Source organism: Orycteropus afer, unplaced genomic scaffold (assembly GCF_000298275.1).
Source record: "Orycteropus afer afer isolate SDZICR_OR568_19922 unplaced genomic scaffold, OryAfe1.0 scaffold00209, whole genome shotgun sequence".
Lineage (NCBI taxonomy): Eukaryota > Metazoa > Chordata > Mammalia > Tubulidentata > Orycteropodidae > Orycteropus > Orycteropus afer.
The window spans coordinates 2332234-2346527 of NW_006921796.1; the positions used below are offsets into that span (position 1 = coordinate 2332234).

The window sequence follows — 14294 nt, forward strand, 5'->3', positions numbered from 1 at the left end:
AGGTTCTTCTTTAGGGTTGCATAGTATTCCATTGTGTGTATGTACCATAGTTTGGTTATCCATTCCTCAGTTGATGGACACCTAGGTTGTTTCCATATTTTGGCTATTATAAATAGGGTAGGCATTGTTCTTGTCCCCCATTTTAGAAGCATAGCACTCAGACTGGTAACTTTCCAAAGGTTTCACAGCTAAAGAATTGCAGAGGGAAGATTCAAACACAGCCTGACCCAAGTGCTTGCCTCTGTATCACTGCCCTGTACTAGCTGTACTCTGTGCACCAGGAATGTGGTATCTGTCTCATTTAATTTGGCCTTGCACATTATCCCCATTTCATATATAGGGAAACTGAGATCACAGTGTCCTACAGCCCAGGCTTGAATCAAGGTCTGTTGGACATCCCAAACCCATGATCTCACCATAGCACTACTTAACTCTCCTCTCTCTTCTAATCAGTATGCTCAAGTCCCCAAGTGTACTGTTTAATTAAAGGTAAGCCAAGCATTGCCAGCCAGGATGTGTATCTCTGATGTGATGGTAATCTGATGCAAGAGTTAACAGACTCATCTACTGCTTTAAAGAAAGGAGAGTGTAGCACACAGGTCCTGACAAAGTGACATTTGGTCCAGCTCACTCTGATCAAGGACACCCCCAGCTGTCTGGTTGGGTGGTGTTGGGATGACATTTGGCCACCAGACCTCCAACTTCAGCCTTGTTTCCTTTATAATCCCCCTCTTCCCAGCACTGTATCTCATGGCATCATCCTCTTTGGGAAGATGTGACCCATGTGTGAATTGCTTGTTCAGCTTCTGGTTTGCCACTAGCTCCATGTGGGAAGGGCCAAAACTAAAACCAAACTCATTGCCATTAAATCAGTTCTGACTCATAGCAACCCCCATTGGGTTTCCAAGGCTGTAAATCTTTACAGGAGTAGATTGCCTCATCTTCCTCCCATAAAGCAGCTGTTGGTGGGTTTGAACCACTGACCTTCCGGTTAGCAGCCAAATGCCTTACCCACTATGCCATCAGAGCTCCACCAGTGAGAAGGGCAGTGTCCATTATATTCACTGCTCTTTGTCCAGCATCTAACACAGTGTCTGACCCAGAACAGGGATTTAATAAGTACCAGCTAGATTGGAAGGAACCACATCACTTCCTTCCCCTGGGAAAAGAATATCGACCGGGCTTAGCTAGTACTGTTCTGTCCTGTGCTAACAGAAACTTGAAAAGGGAAGCCCCCAGTGGTTCTTTTTCCTCTAAGGTGCTCCAGCAGGGGCTTGGAGCCTGGTCTCTAAGGCAAGCAATGGTGACTATATTTCCCCCTATGAGTCTGGTCTACATAGAGGGGAGAAGGGCTGAGTGTAATGCTGCTCAGAGTGATTAGCGGGAGGAAGTCGGGTCATTCTGGGTTTCCATGCATCTCTTTGGCCCTCCACAACATTACTGAATCCCCAAGCTGCAACAGGCCAGTGTGAAGGCCAGGGAGCACCAGCGACAAGAGGTACAGCTAGTGCTGCCAGAGGACTCGGTGTCTGGCTGTCCATTCACCTTCTAGCAGGGAACAGGGAAAACAGAATAGGAAGCACGATTGTGAGAACCCAGAACAATCCTGGAACCTCTGAAATTCACCCACAATTTGTTATTTTCTCTGTAGAGTGAGTCTGAGGTCCAGCCCTGCTGCTTAGTGGCTGCAGGACCTGAAGCTGAGTTTTCTAATTGTCTAATAGAGGTGATAAGAATATCTTCCTCACATGGTTGATGTGGAGATCAAATGGGATCGTATAGAGGCAGGTTTGGCACAGGATCCAGCATAGAATAGACGGTCTAGATGTCGTTGTTGTTGTTGTTAGGTGCTGTCAAGGAGGTTCTGACTCAAAGCAACTCCATGTCCAACAGAACAAAACACTGCCAAGGTCCTGCGCCATCCTCACAATTCTTGGTATGCTTGAGGCCATTGTTTCAGCCACTGTATCCATCTATCTCATTAAGGGTCTCTTCCCCCCACTTCTTTCTTTGACCCAGGGAATGGTACCTTCTGATAACATAACCGTAGTACACGAGACAAAATCTGGCTGGTTCACTTCCCAGGAGCATTCTGTCTTCATGTCTTCCAAGACTGATTTGTTTATTCTTCCAGAAGTCCCCGGTCTTTTCAGTATTCTTCACCAATGCCGCAACTCAAATGCATCAATTCTTCTTTAGTCTTCCTTTTTTCATTGTCCAGCTTTCACATGCATGTGAGGCTATTGAAAATTCTATGGTTTGGGTCAGACACACCTTAGTTTTCAAAATGACATCTTCGTTTTTGCAGCAGATTTGCCCAGTGCAATATGTCATCTGATTTCTTGACTGCTGCTTCCATGGACGTTGGTTGTGGATCCAAGTAATATGAAATCCTTCCATCCAAGTAATAGGACAATGTCCATCTTTTTCGTGATGTTGCCTATTAGTCCCATTGGGAGGACTTTTGTTTTCTATGACTTGTCTGTCAGTTTGCTGCACTGTGGGGGCTGGTGTGTTGCTGTGAGGCTGGAAGCTATGCCACAGATATTTCAAATACCAGCCGAGTCACCCATGGTGGACAGGCTTCAGCAGAGCTTCCAGAGCAAGACAGACTAGGAAGAAGGATGGGGACATCCACTTCTGAACAACTTGGCCACTGAAAACCTTATCAATGGTCAGTCTAGATACTGAACGATTATTTTAGTGAGGAGCACTAAAACTCTGAAGAAGGGAAGTGACTGTAGAGACAGCAAGAAGGAGACTAGGAGACTGGCTGCCACTTGGGATCAGCCCTAGGGAATAACCTAAGGAGTAGAGTGATGGCAGAGAGCCCTGGAAGTCAGGGAAAGTGGGCTGGGGGCTCCCCCAGAGGAAGAAGTAAGAGCCTGAGGTGAGGCCTTAGGGAAGGTCCACAGGGTCAAACAGACTTCATCTGTCCTTTTCAAAAACATTTTTTGTTCTTTTTATTATAGTTTGGGTGAAAGTTTACAGAATATATATATATATATCATCGTATTTTGTCATTGTTGAGAATATGAACAACAGAATATACACCAGTTCAATAATTTCTGCATGTATGTCCATTTGCTTCTGAAAAGAGTATAGTATATGAAGTCTCAAATAAGAACGTCTTAAAACCAAACTTGTTGCTGTCAAGTCAATTCTAACTCACAGCAAAGTAGAACTGCCCCATCGGATTTCCAAGGCTGCAATCTTTATGGAAGCAGACTGCCACATCTTTCTCCCTCAAAGTGGCTGGTGAGTTTGAATCACCAACCTTTTGGTTAGCAGTAAGAGCTTTAACCACTGTACCACAAGTGATCCTAGGAACATCTTGATGAACATTATTTTCTTATAAGCATCACATGCTCAGAGTGACTGAAAGTTTTCTCTTCAAAACAACAGTGCAGAAGACATATACTGGAAATCTGAGGGGACTGGGGCTTTCAGAATAATAGGGTGGGACGGCCATCACAGGTCCCTGAATGTGCTGTTCCCACTCTCACAATCTGAGACTCATTGTATTCAGAAGGTGAGGGTGCAGCAGTTGGCACATTCCTGGGGTGCTGTCAGCACCAGCCTTGTCTGAGAGCTGGTAGGAGGGGTGCTGGTTCATCCTGCTGCCTCTCATGTTCATTCTTCCAGAGGCCAGGGAAAGGAAGGCTGACTAAAGGAAGGTCATGGCCTACAGGTACAGATCCAGGGTCCCTGGACTGGGAGATGCCCTGGCCAGATGCTGGGTGGATGTTTGAGGAATAGCAGAGATGTGCTGACAAGGATGCCCCCTTGTGCTCCTTTACTGCTAAGAATAAGCAATATGACCACATCAGGATGACATCTGGAGCAGTATACCTGCCGCTGGGTGTTAGCAGTCTGTCCACGGGACGTGAACATGTGTCCTCAGAAGTAAATCACCATCCACCCCCTTATCAGGCATCTTATTTAATGAGATTGAAAGATTCATTTGGCAATAGTGGGGTAACTCATGAGACCCACCACTGAAACCATGCAGTGTCTCCACTGACTCCAGACCGCCATATCCTGAGAGAGGGAATAAGATTTGTTCTCATTTGTTTCATTGTGGAACAAAACTCAAAATCACACATACACAAAAAGACTAGGTTTGCTGGTCTGATAGAGTCTGGTGAGACCCCAGAGACTATGGCCCCTGCAGGTCTGGAATTGAGCTCACTCCCATGGCTTCAAGCCAAATAATAGACAGGTGTATGGGGTGAACATTTCATCAGGTAGATACACTATCTGGAGTGATCAGTCATGGGAGAACGGAAAGGCTGTGTATGCATAGGGAGACAGCTCAGGGGGCAGGAGTGCCTGGGAGGGAAGGACACAGGGTAGAGGTAACGACAAGGAGGAAGTGGGAAGAGAGCGGTTACACTGTGGGAAATTGCAGTAATGTCATGAGACAAAATGTCTATGAACTGCTATATGGAAAATGAATTTGCCTGCTCTGTAAACTTCCACCCAAATCACAATTAAAAAAAAAAAAAAAACTCTCAGTATGACCCCTTGGAAAATATTTTTACTGAAATGTTTAAAAAAAAAAAAAAAAAGTTCTCATCTTTAAAAAAATAGCACCTTCATGGAACTATGCCCAGGAGTTCTGGTGGCATAGTGCCTAAGGCATTTGACTGCTAATCAGAAGGCTGGCAGTTCAAACCCACCAGCCACTACTTGGAAGGAAGGTTGGGCAATCTACTTCCATAGTTATACTGCCTTGGAAACCCAAGGAGGGGTCGCTTTGAGTCGGATCCGACCCAACAGCAGTGAGTTCGGTTTGGTTTGGAACTATGCCCAGCATTCAGGGTCACATGCAGGGTCTTTTGAGTGACATTGTGTACTGTCCCATTCAACCAGAACCCTTTTTCTCCAGCAGTGTTGACACATGTCCTCTTAAATGAATTAACCCATCCACTGGGCTGACCCATTTAATAGATACAATAAGGAGGGAATTCCAGGGAGAAGGACAGGGTGGGAATGCCACTGAAATATTTACCAAGGTTTTTTTTTTTTTTTTTTAAAGAAACAAAAACAGGAAGACGCAATGCTTATCGGAACATCTTACACTGGATGATGAGTTTCCGGTGTTCATCTCGAGAGTCTTCCATGGTATAAAGGGTCTGCTTGGTGATGCTGTTAAGGTCCACGTTCCTCCAGTCTTCGAGCATTTGGAACGTGATATCTGCACTGTGGATCACCGTTCGAGATGCCTAAAATCCAATCCAATCAACTTATTAGCTATGGCTTGTTAGGTTCAACCTCTTTCACTTTATTTAATTTTATGCCTCTTCAATGGATCTGGTTTTGGTAGTTTGTAAACTACTTTAAAACTCAGGGAAAACACAATTTTAGTAAATCAACAGCTCACTCCATAACTCAGGAGACACGTATACTGTTTTATACTGGGGGTCTCTCCTCACATTTCTTTCTCAACAAGAAACTGCCAAGGTGGCCTAGGCCACATCAGGCCTAGCTGTTCAAGACCTTTGGTCTTGACCTGGTGAAACAATGGGATGGAGCCCAGAGATTCAGTCAGCTTTCTGATGTAAGCTTATGGGCAGGGAGTTCTGCGCTTAATAACCTGTGTGTCTTTAATGCCTAAGGATCAACAGGCCTAGATTTAGGAATGTTTCTGCTACCCTGACCTATGATAGATTTATAACACACACACACACACATTTTAACTGTAGCAGTAAACCCTCATTAATAGAATTTAAATTTATATGTTGGAACACATAAAGAAAAACATTTCTAGGATCATTTCCTGCTTTTGAAAACATCTTCAATAAAATACAGATTTCAGATACAAGTGGATGCGGTAAGCCTCCTGAGGCTTGTGAATTTCGAGACAATGGTAACTGTTGACGGCCCCTTGTTATGCCCAGACTATCCTAGCATGAGTAAATCTTCACTTAACACATCTTAGAACCCTTTAAAGCATTCTCTGAAGTCCACAGAGGCCTAGAAAGATGAAGTGGGCCAGTCTCTAACAATGATAAAAGTAACAAAGTGTGAAAATGAGGGGTTCCAGATTCAAATGTAAAACCCATTGCTATCAAGTTGGTTCTGACTGATAGCGACCCTGTAGGACAGAGTAGAATAAAGGCTTTGCTCCTTACGAAAGCAGACTGCCTCATCTTTCTCCTTTGGAGCTGCTGGTGGGTTTGAACCACCAACTTTTTGGTTAGCAGCCAAGCATTTTAACCACTGTGACAACATGGTATCTCTTGATTTACACATACCACGGTCAAATCCTGGCCTTGCTGCTGACCAATTGATTAATTTGGGGCCAGCATATAAGTCTTTTCTAACTTCAGTTGCCTCATCTTTAAATAGGATTGCAGCACTATCTGTCTCTTAAGGGAGCGTGCTATTGAGCTTTCCTCGACATAATGTTTGAAAAGCGCAGTGCACCGAGTGAGAGCTTAACCAAGTTGACCTTGTCCATCATAGCTCAGATGGTTCTCTTTGCACTGATCGCATTGGCCCCTCAAGGCCTTTCTCATGCTGTCCCTGTGTGAAACTGCCCGCAACACTTTTTGCCTGCCCCACCCCATGATGTCGACACTGTCATGTAAGCTTCAGTTTGAATGTGTTACATCCTTGGAGAGGTCTTCTCTGACCATTTTATCAAAAAAAGAACCTGTTCTCCATTTCCACTCTGTTCCCATCATAACACTCATAACGTTTAAGTTGTTTTGTTTGGCTAACTTTTTTCCTGTTGAGATTGGGTACCAATGAGCATAGTGTCGGGCACACAGTCACTGCTCAGAAATTTTTATGGCCTGAATGGCTAAAATACAAATGCCAACCTCCTCGCTTAATGTATCTAAAGGGTCTTTGATCTTGGTGTGAGTATTTGGGGGTGAGTTTTCATTAGAATGTTGGTTAGTGGGACTTGCTCTGTGTGGTCAGGACAGCTGAGGTGTTTTGTTGAGAAGTTCCATGGTATTTTACTCCCAGAGCTAACTCCAGCCCACAGTGGGAATGTATTTGGGAGGATGAGAAGGTGGTATGTGCTAATTGAATCACATGCTGTCTTAGTGTGGAAAATGGAGAGAAAGTACATGTGTGTGGGTGCACACATATGCACAGCGGGTGTCAGCATGAACATGGATGCTTTCACCTATGCACACATTTAAGGAACAACAACAAAAAACTCACTGCTGTCAAGTCATTTCTGACTCGTAGTGACCCCTCCTTGGGTTTCTGAGGTGATAAGCAAAAAAGAACCAAACTCACTGCTATTGAGTTGGGTCCCACTCATCTGAGGCGGTATCTCTACAGAAGTAGATTGCCTAGTCTTCCTTCCGAGGAGTGGCTGGTGGGTTTGAACCAGCTTCAGGTTAGCAGTCAAATGCCTTAGGCACTACGCCACCAGAACTCCCATAAAAACTCTCTGCCATTGAGTTGATTCTGACTTACAGTGACCCCCACTGGGTTTCCAAGGCTGTAAGTCTTTACAGAAGCAGACTGCTTCATCTTTCTCTTGCAGAGCAGCTGGTAAATTAAAACCACTGACCTTTTGGCTAGCAGCCAAATGCCTTAATCACTATACCACCTTCTTAAATAGCTGAGCCCCAGAGGGAGGCACCAAAACCATGTCTAGGTCTCTGACATGACCAAGATGGCTCTCCCAAACTGAGGAAAGAAACAGAAGGCCAAGCTGGCAAGGGCCCCTAGGAATACAGCAATTCCTTTGTTTTGTAAATACTTGGTTTCTTCTGGATCCCTATAATCTGTCAGGCCCTGCCCCTACCTGAGAGCAGTGCACCAGACTCAGGGATATGGAAAAGTTTCCCTGGTCTCCACTCCTTGCAACATTAATGTCGGGGGCCAGGAGGAACAGTGAGGTGTACAGGGATAGATGGTTACTCTTCCTGGTCCTGGCCTAGAACCTTCCTTCAAGCATTCCTCCCTCCTACCTTGACTTTGGGTAATCAGCACCAACCCAGAACCAACAGCACTTGAAGGGAGAGCTTATAAACTCAAACACATGAAACTCAAACACTGATGTCAGTCAAGTGACATATATGATGAGGTGGCCAAGGGCTGGTGCTGAGAACAGTGCCCTTGTACAGCTGATTGCTGTCCTGGGGAATGGAGCAGCACTGGGACTCCTCCAAAGCAGTCACCCATTTGAATTTCTAACTGTCATCTCCCAGTGTAAATGTTAGTGACCAGGTGAAAGAAAAGTTTTGGAAATATGCCAATCAAAAACCACCTCCATGCATCTGAGGGCTAGAGTTAGCCTGTGGCCACCAGTTTGCAATCTCTGCTTTAAAGGTAATTGATACTTTAATGTAATGATGATGGGCTGCCTAGTAAGACTTCATTTCCTCTCATTAAGGTACAAAATTAAATAAAAGTAAAAAGTTCTCTACCATCAAGTTCAATGAATATCAAAGGTCTATCCATGGAGGAGAGGTAGAAGCATGGAGTGGAAGCTTTCACTTTTTACTTTATATACTTTTGTAAGGTTCAAAAATTTTTTTAATAGTAAGTATATACATGTGTGCCAAAAATAACTCAAATCCGGAAAAAAATGAACAAATTTGGGCAATATTTTTTATATGGTCTTGAACTCTTGGATGAAGCAGCAAATCACCCTCTTTATCTATTTGACTCATTTACTTCAGTAGTTCACACCCACAGGTGGCTTTGTCCTCAGGCTACATTTGGCAGTGCTTGATTACATTCTGGGAGTTCGCTGGGTAGACCAAGCAGGTGAAGCCAGGTGGCTGCTAACCAAAACGTCAGAGGTTCCAGTTCATCCAGATGCACCTCTGAAGAAAGGTCCAGCAAAATTTACTTCTGGAAAAACAGCCATTGAAAACCCTATGGAGCACAGTTCTACTCTGACACACAGGTCGGAATCAACTTGAAGGCAGCTGATTGGTTGGCTGGATATTTTTGTCTCAACTCATGAGGTGGGAGGGAAGTGGTACTACTGGCATCTAGTGGGGAGAGGCCACGGATGATACTAAACATCTGTAATGCACAGAACAGGCCTCATAACAAAGAATTCTCTGTCCCAAAATGCCAGTAGTGCTGAGGTTGACAAACCCTGATGTAAGTTAAGAGAAACATAAAGTCACAGACCCTAGAACATATCTGAAAGGTTAAGGGGCATTTGATGTCCAAGAAAATTCTGTATTTTAGTTAAAACTATTTTTATTCCATATCTATGGAAATTCAACAAAATAGTGAGAGCTTACTGTTGAACCACACACCAGCAAGTCATATAAAGTGTTACTTTTGTGGATTTGACCTTAATGCAATGACTCAGCAGTGCTTAAAATTCATAACGTAAGACAGCTACCTGGCAAAGATGATTTAATGATGTTTGCCGTCTCAGAATTTGGGAGAACCTTCTCGACACTGCAAGAAGAAAAGAGTGAGTTTGAGATATTTGCACGCTTTATGGTCGTACTCTGGATTTTTTTTCCAGGGGCCAATTTCCAAAGGGTAGTTTCCTTATTTGCCTAAATTTTTTCACTGTCCAACCCATTTTATGCACCCATTGACCAAACCCTGCATTTGGTTCCTTGTTCTTCCATTTGGACTTTGACAACTGTTTCCTGAGAGTGATATTTAGGGTGCGTATTTCAAAGTCATGCACACGCCACACTGGCAGGTGTGAGAAATTGTGGCGTCAATCAACCGTGAGTAAAAGCAATTATTTACTTGTCTTTCATTTCACTAATTGCAAGCTCAATCACTTCTCCCCATAAATAATTGCAGGAATCAAGGGGGAGCTTTGAAGAAGCCCCTTTAAAAAGTAGTGTTTCTAATGGGAAAGTGTGGTTGAGCCTCACTGGAGCGGGGTGCTAGGGGATGCTTCTAGATGAAACATTAGGCTGCACTTTAATGTGACTACGCTCATAATCTGCCATTTTGCCAAATGCACTCCATATTCTATTTAGGTGTTTTGAAGCTCACTGCAATTAGGAAAACCTGTTGTCTTCCACTGGCATACGCTGAGCGAGCCTGAGAATGTGAAGTGGGGTGATTGGCCTGTGGGTTTTGAAGCAAACAGGCCAGTGCCTGCCCAAAGTCTCCATTCTTCCAGTCTTTGGGGGTTGTGTTTGTCCCACCCCCTCGCACATTCTCCAATTGAATTCCTAAACTCCCTGGGAAGAACAGCTGCCTCCAGGCACCCACAGGTGGAAGGTCCAACACACTTCCTCATTGCCCACTTTCAACAGGTTTGTTTTGTCAGCGTAATTAAAATGGGTGCAGGGCGTTCTTCTCATTAATTTTGGAACTGGTCAACAAATATAGTCCGAAGTTTCCCCCGGATTATTCTCATTTGGACTCTGGGCCAGCTTGGTTTGAAAAACAGGGCATGGGGTGGAGGAATGGGGTGGGGGCGGGCAGATCAACTTCTAATTTTCCAGGCCGATCAATCGTTAATCCTTCTCCTTAATTACTTTTCCTTTAACTTTGTGATGTGGAATTTAGTGCTCCTGAAAAGAAAAGAACTGAGAGCCGTGAAATAAAGCAGGCTTTATCAATAGGTGATGGGCCCTGCAGGCAGCCTCAAAGCACATCTGAGAGGGCCCCCTAGGCCTGTGGAGAGAAGGTAATTTGATCTCCTTCATTTTCCTTGCTGGCTCTTACTTTGGACAAGAATAGCGAGCTGTATTCAAATGGAGCTTTGAGAAACATATATCTCAAAATGTTGTTTTGCTTAAAATCATTTTGTCTTTGTTTAATAGCAACAAATGAATCTTCCCACACAAATCTTACCAGAAGTACAGGCCCATCCATCCTGACAGAAAAACAGAACCCGTTTTCCCAGGCAAAACGAATGGTGGTAATGAGTGATGATGCTCAGTTAAGAACCACAGTCCCAGCCCCCTTATGAAAAATATTAATTCGGCTTTCTAATTAGGCAGGGAAGTAAGTACCTGAAGCCCTTAAGCCATTTTCTGTCTCCCACTACCGCCATTTTGTGGGCAGGAGCTTCATGGAAGTCTCAGAGCTTTGGCATTAGATCGACCTAAGTTTGACTCCTGGCTCCTACTTACTGTGGGGCTGTGTGACTTTGGGAAAGTTTCTTTGCCTCTTGGAGCTGCTTCGACAGATTAAGGGATACGTTTTCCTCCATGGTGGTATAAGGATGAAATAAGGAGTAGGGTGGTGATAAGCACAAACTTAGGTATGAGACAGACAGACAGATGTGTGAACACATCCTGGTCCTGCTACTCACTGCCTCTCAAGTCTGCTTCCTTTACTGTGAAAGGAGAAGTGTGCCACTCATAATAAACATTTTGTGAGGATTAAATGAGTTAATGTGTGTGAAGTGCTTAGCATAATACCTGGTGTTGGCAAACAGTAAATGGTGGATATTCTTCTTTTATCTTATTAACAAGCTGTGTAAAATGTTTAGCACAAACATGCTATTTCCCCTTCTCTGCTACCAAGCCCACTTCAATACTTACACTCAAACTTGATGTTCCGCAGATTTTCTGGGAGGTCATGGAGAGCCACTTTCAGCCACTCGTCCAACTGCTTGGCAAACTTCCGGATCACCTGAGTTAAGCTAGAAAGAGAAATGATACATTTTAAGGGTGTGTGTGGTGTGTTGCTCAGTCCTCCCAGTGGGCCCCTGGAGGGCTGTATTTCCCCTAGTGGCAGTAGGTACCACCCACTGCAGCAGAGGCCTAGTGCAGGCAGCCCAAGCCCTGCAGAGAGCAGGTGCATCTGGGAAGAGCTTGAGTAGAATGTGTTCTGGTGCCAGCACTCGTCGACCTGAGAGATGCAGTAGGCACTGTGTGGAAGAGGCCAACTGAGAGGCTTGGCTGCCTCTAGAACTTCTGCAAGGAAAATGAGATCTTCTGGGTTTCTGAAGCACTTTGTCTAAGGGGTAGAGGCCAACCACAGGGACCTCGCCCATGTTGACCACCCATGCCATTCCTGTCTTCCCCCACACACTGCCTATACTGCTCTGGTTGAGTCTCCCACCAACTCTCTGTCATCAGACCATGGTCCCCAACCTCACCCCAATGGGCAATCCTGCCAAGTTTCTCTGGTTACTCACTCTTCCCCTTTCTACAACTCTCTCCAACCTTCTGCAAACACTTCCTACTTCTCAAGGAAAAAAAAACCTCAAAGGAAAAGCATCATCGACATTCCTTTTTCTGCATTGATCATCTCCCCCTCCTTCCTAATAGAATAAAGGAACATTCCTACCTCTTGTCCAAAGCCAAACCTCCATCCCAACGTCTCCTACCTTCTCAGGAAGCTTACAGTATTGACTATCCTTTCTCCTATATGTTCAACTTTTTCCTCTCTGCTGTATCATTTGTCTCATCATTTAATGTGTTCAAGAATGTCTCACCTTAGGGCAATGTACCAAATGTGAGTGACCAATATGGCAGCATTGAGGATGAGAAAGACAGAGAGAGTTACATGGGCAGTACAAACAACAAATATGAACCCCTTTGTAAATACAATACTGAGTTGTTAATGAAAGCAAACATGGGTATAGGGACGGATAGATGGGTGAACAAGCTAAACAATTATGTATGTCTAAATGGAGAGTGTATCCAAGATCATATACAGGGTTGGCAGACAATGGGCCTCTCGAAGAGTATGAAGGGATGGACACTGGGAGGAGGTAACTATGGGGAGGAAGTGGGAGGGGAACTGCTGCATTGTAAATTTTGGTCAATGACATGAGACAAAGTATATGTGAACTGCTGTATGAAAAGTGAATTTACTCTGTAAATCTTCACCCAAATCCTAAAAAAAAAAAAAAAAAAAAAAAGAATGTCTCACCTTAAAAAAACAAAACCAATCCAAAAACTCTTCTTTCCTCACCTCCATGTCTCCTCAACCTACCACTCCCCTTCTCTTCCACTTCATAGACATACTTCTTCACCTCCCATTCACTCTTCAGCCCAAACAGGTCTCATCCAGGCAGTCTCAATCCATGACACCAAGCCCAATGGAAGCTTTTTGGTTCTCATCTGGCCAGACTTCTTGGCAACATTCCATTCTGTTACCCACATCCTCCTTTTGGTAACACTTTCCTCCTAGGCATTTATGACCTTTCATTCTTTGAGTCACTACTCCTCACTCAGGTTTGAAAGTTACCCTCCTCTACCAGGCCATTAATGAGCCCCAGTGGTGAAATAGTTGAGGCATTCAGCTGCTAACCAAAAAGTTGGCAGTTTGAACCCATCAACCAATCCATGGGAGGAAGAAGAGGCAATCTGCTTCTGTAAAGATTTATAGCCTTGGAAACTCTTTGGGGGCAGTTCTACTCTGTCCTACAGGGTAGCTATTAGTTGGAATCAACTCGATAGTAGCAGGGACCTAGTCATTACATACTTGAGTCCTTCAAGTCTCGTCTCTTCTCATCATTCTTCATTCCTCCCTGGGTAGTTTCTCAGTGCCCACAGCACCAGTCACCATTTACCTTCACTGTTATATCTCTAGCACACTTAAGAGTTCCAGACCGACCACCTCCACTTACGAATAGCAAAGGCATGTCAGATTCAACCCAAAAGGAATTCATGATTCCCCCACATCACCCAGACCTGGTCTTTTTCTTGTGTTCCCTATTTCAATGTCTATCTTTCAGGAAGTTTTGCTTTTAATTGTTTCTTATGAAATATTTCAGACACATCCCAAAATAGACATAATAGTATAACAAAACTCCATACACTCATCACTCACCTTTAACAATTAGCAACATTCTGCAAGTTTATCACCAAAACCAATTGCCATCAAGTGTCAGTTCTTACTCATGGTGACACCACATGTGTCAGAGTAGAACTGTTCTCCATGGGGTTTTTAATGGCTGATTTTTCAGGAGTAGATTGCCAGGTCTTTCCTCTCAGCCACCTCTGGTGGACTTGAATCTCTAACCTTTTAGTTAGCAGCCAAGCACATAAACCATGCACATAAAGGAGCCCATGGACTCCTTAATCTACCCTATGCTCCCTTTTATTGACCCAAGTGTTTTAAGCAAATCCAAGATGTCATGTCATTTCACCCTTAAAAACTTCAGTATGCATTTCTGAGAAAGCTTGTACATACATACATACCTACACTATACTGTAAGTATAACTAACAGAATAAACAGTATTAAAATGCCTGTATTCAATAATGTAGAATCTGCAAAACACTGCATAACATGGATGAACTAGGAGAACATGCTGAGTGAAATAAGTCAATCACAGAAGGACAAACATAGTATTAGTTTGTTGTTGTGGAGGGTCAAGGAAAGGTTTATATATGGAGGGAAACTTTCTTTGTTGGTT

At 43.9% G+C, this 14294-nt stretch overlaps 1 protein-coding gene across 1 annotated transcript in view; it reads right to left on the minus strand.

Moving 5' to 3' along the window:
* RFX4 (regulatory factor X4) overlaps positions 1-14294 on the minus strand; it is a 97067-nt gene that overhangs the window by 49997 nt on the left and 32776 nt on the right. Inside the window, exons 5-7 of the mRNA XM_007948235.2 lie at positions 11466-11566; positions 9341-9399; positions 5084-5228 (exon numbers count right to left, since the gene is read on the minus strand). Coding sequence (XP_007946426.1) covers positions 5084-5228; positions 9341-9399; positions 11466-11566 — 305 coding nt within the window. The remainder of the gene's footprint in view (positions 1-5083; positions 5229-9340; positions 9400-11465; positions 11567-14294) is intronic.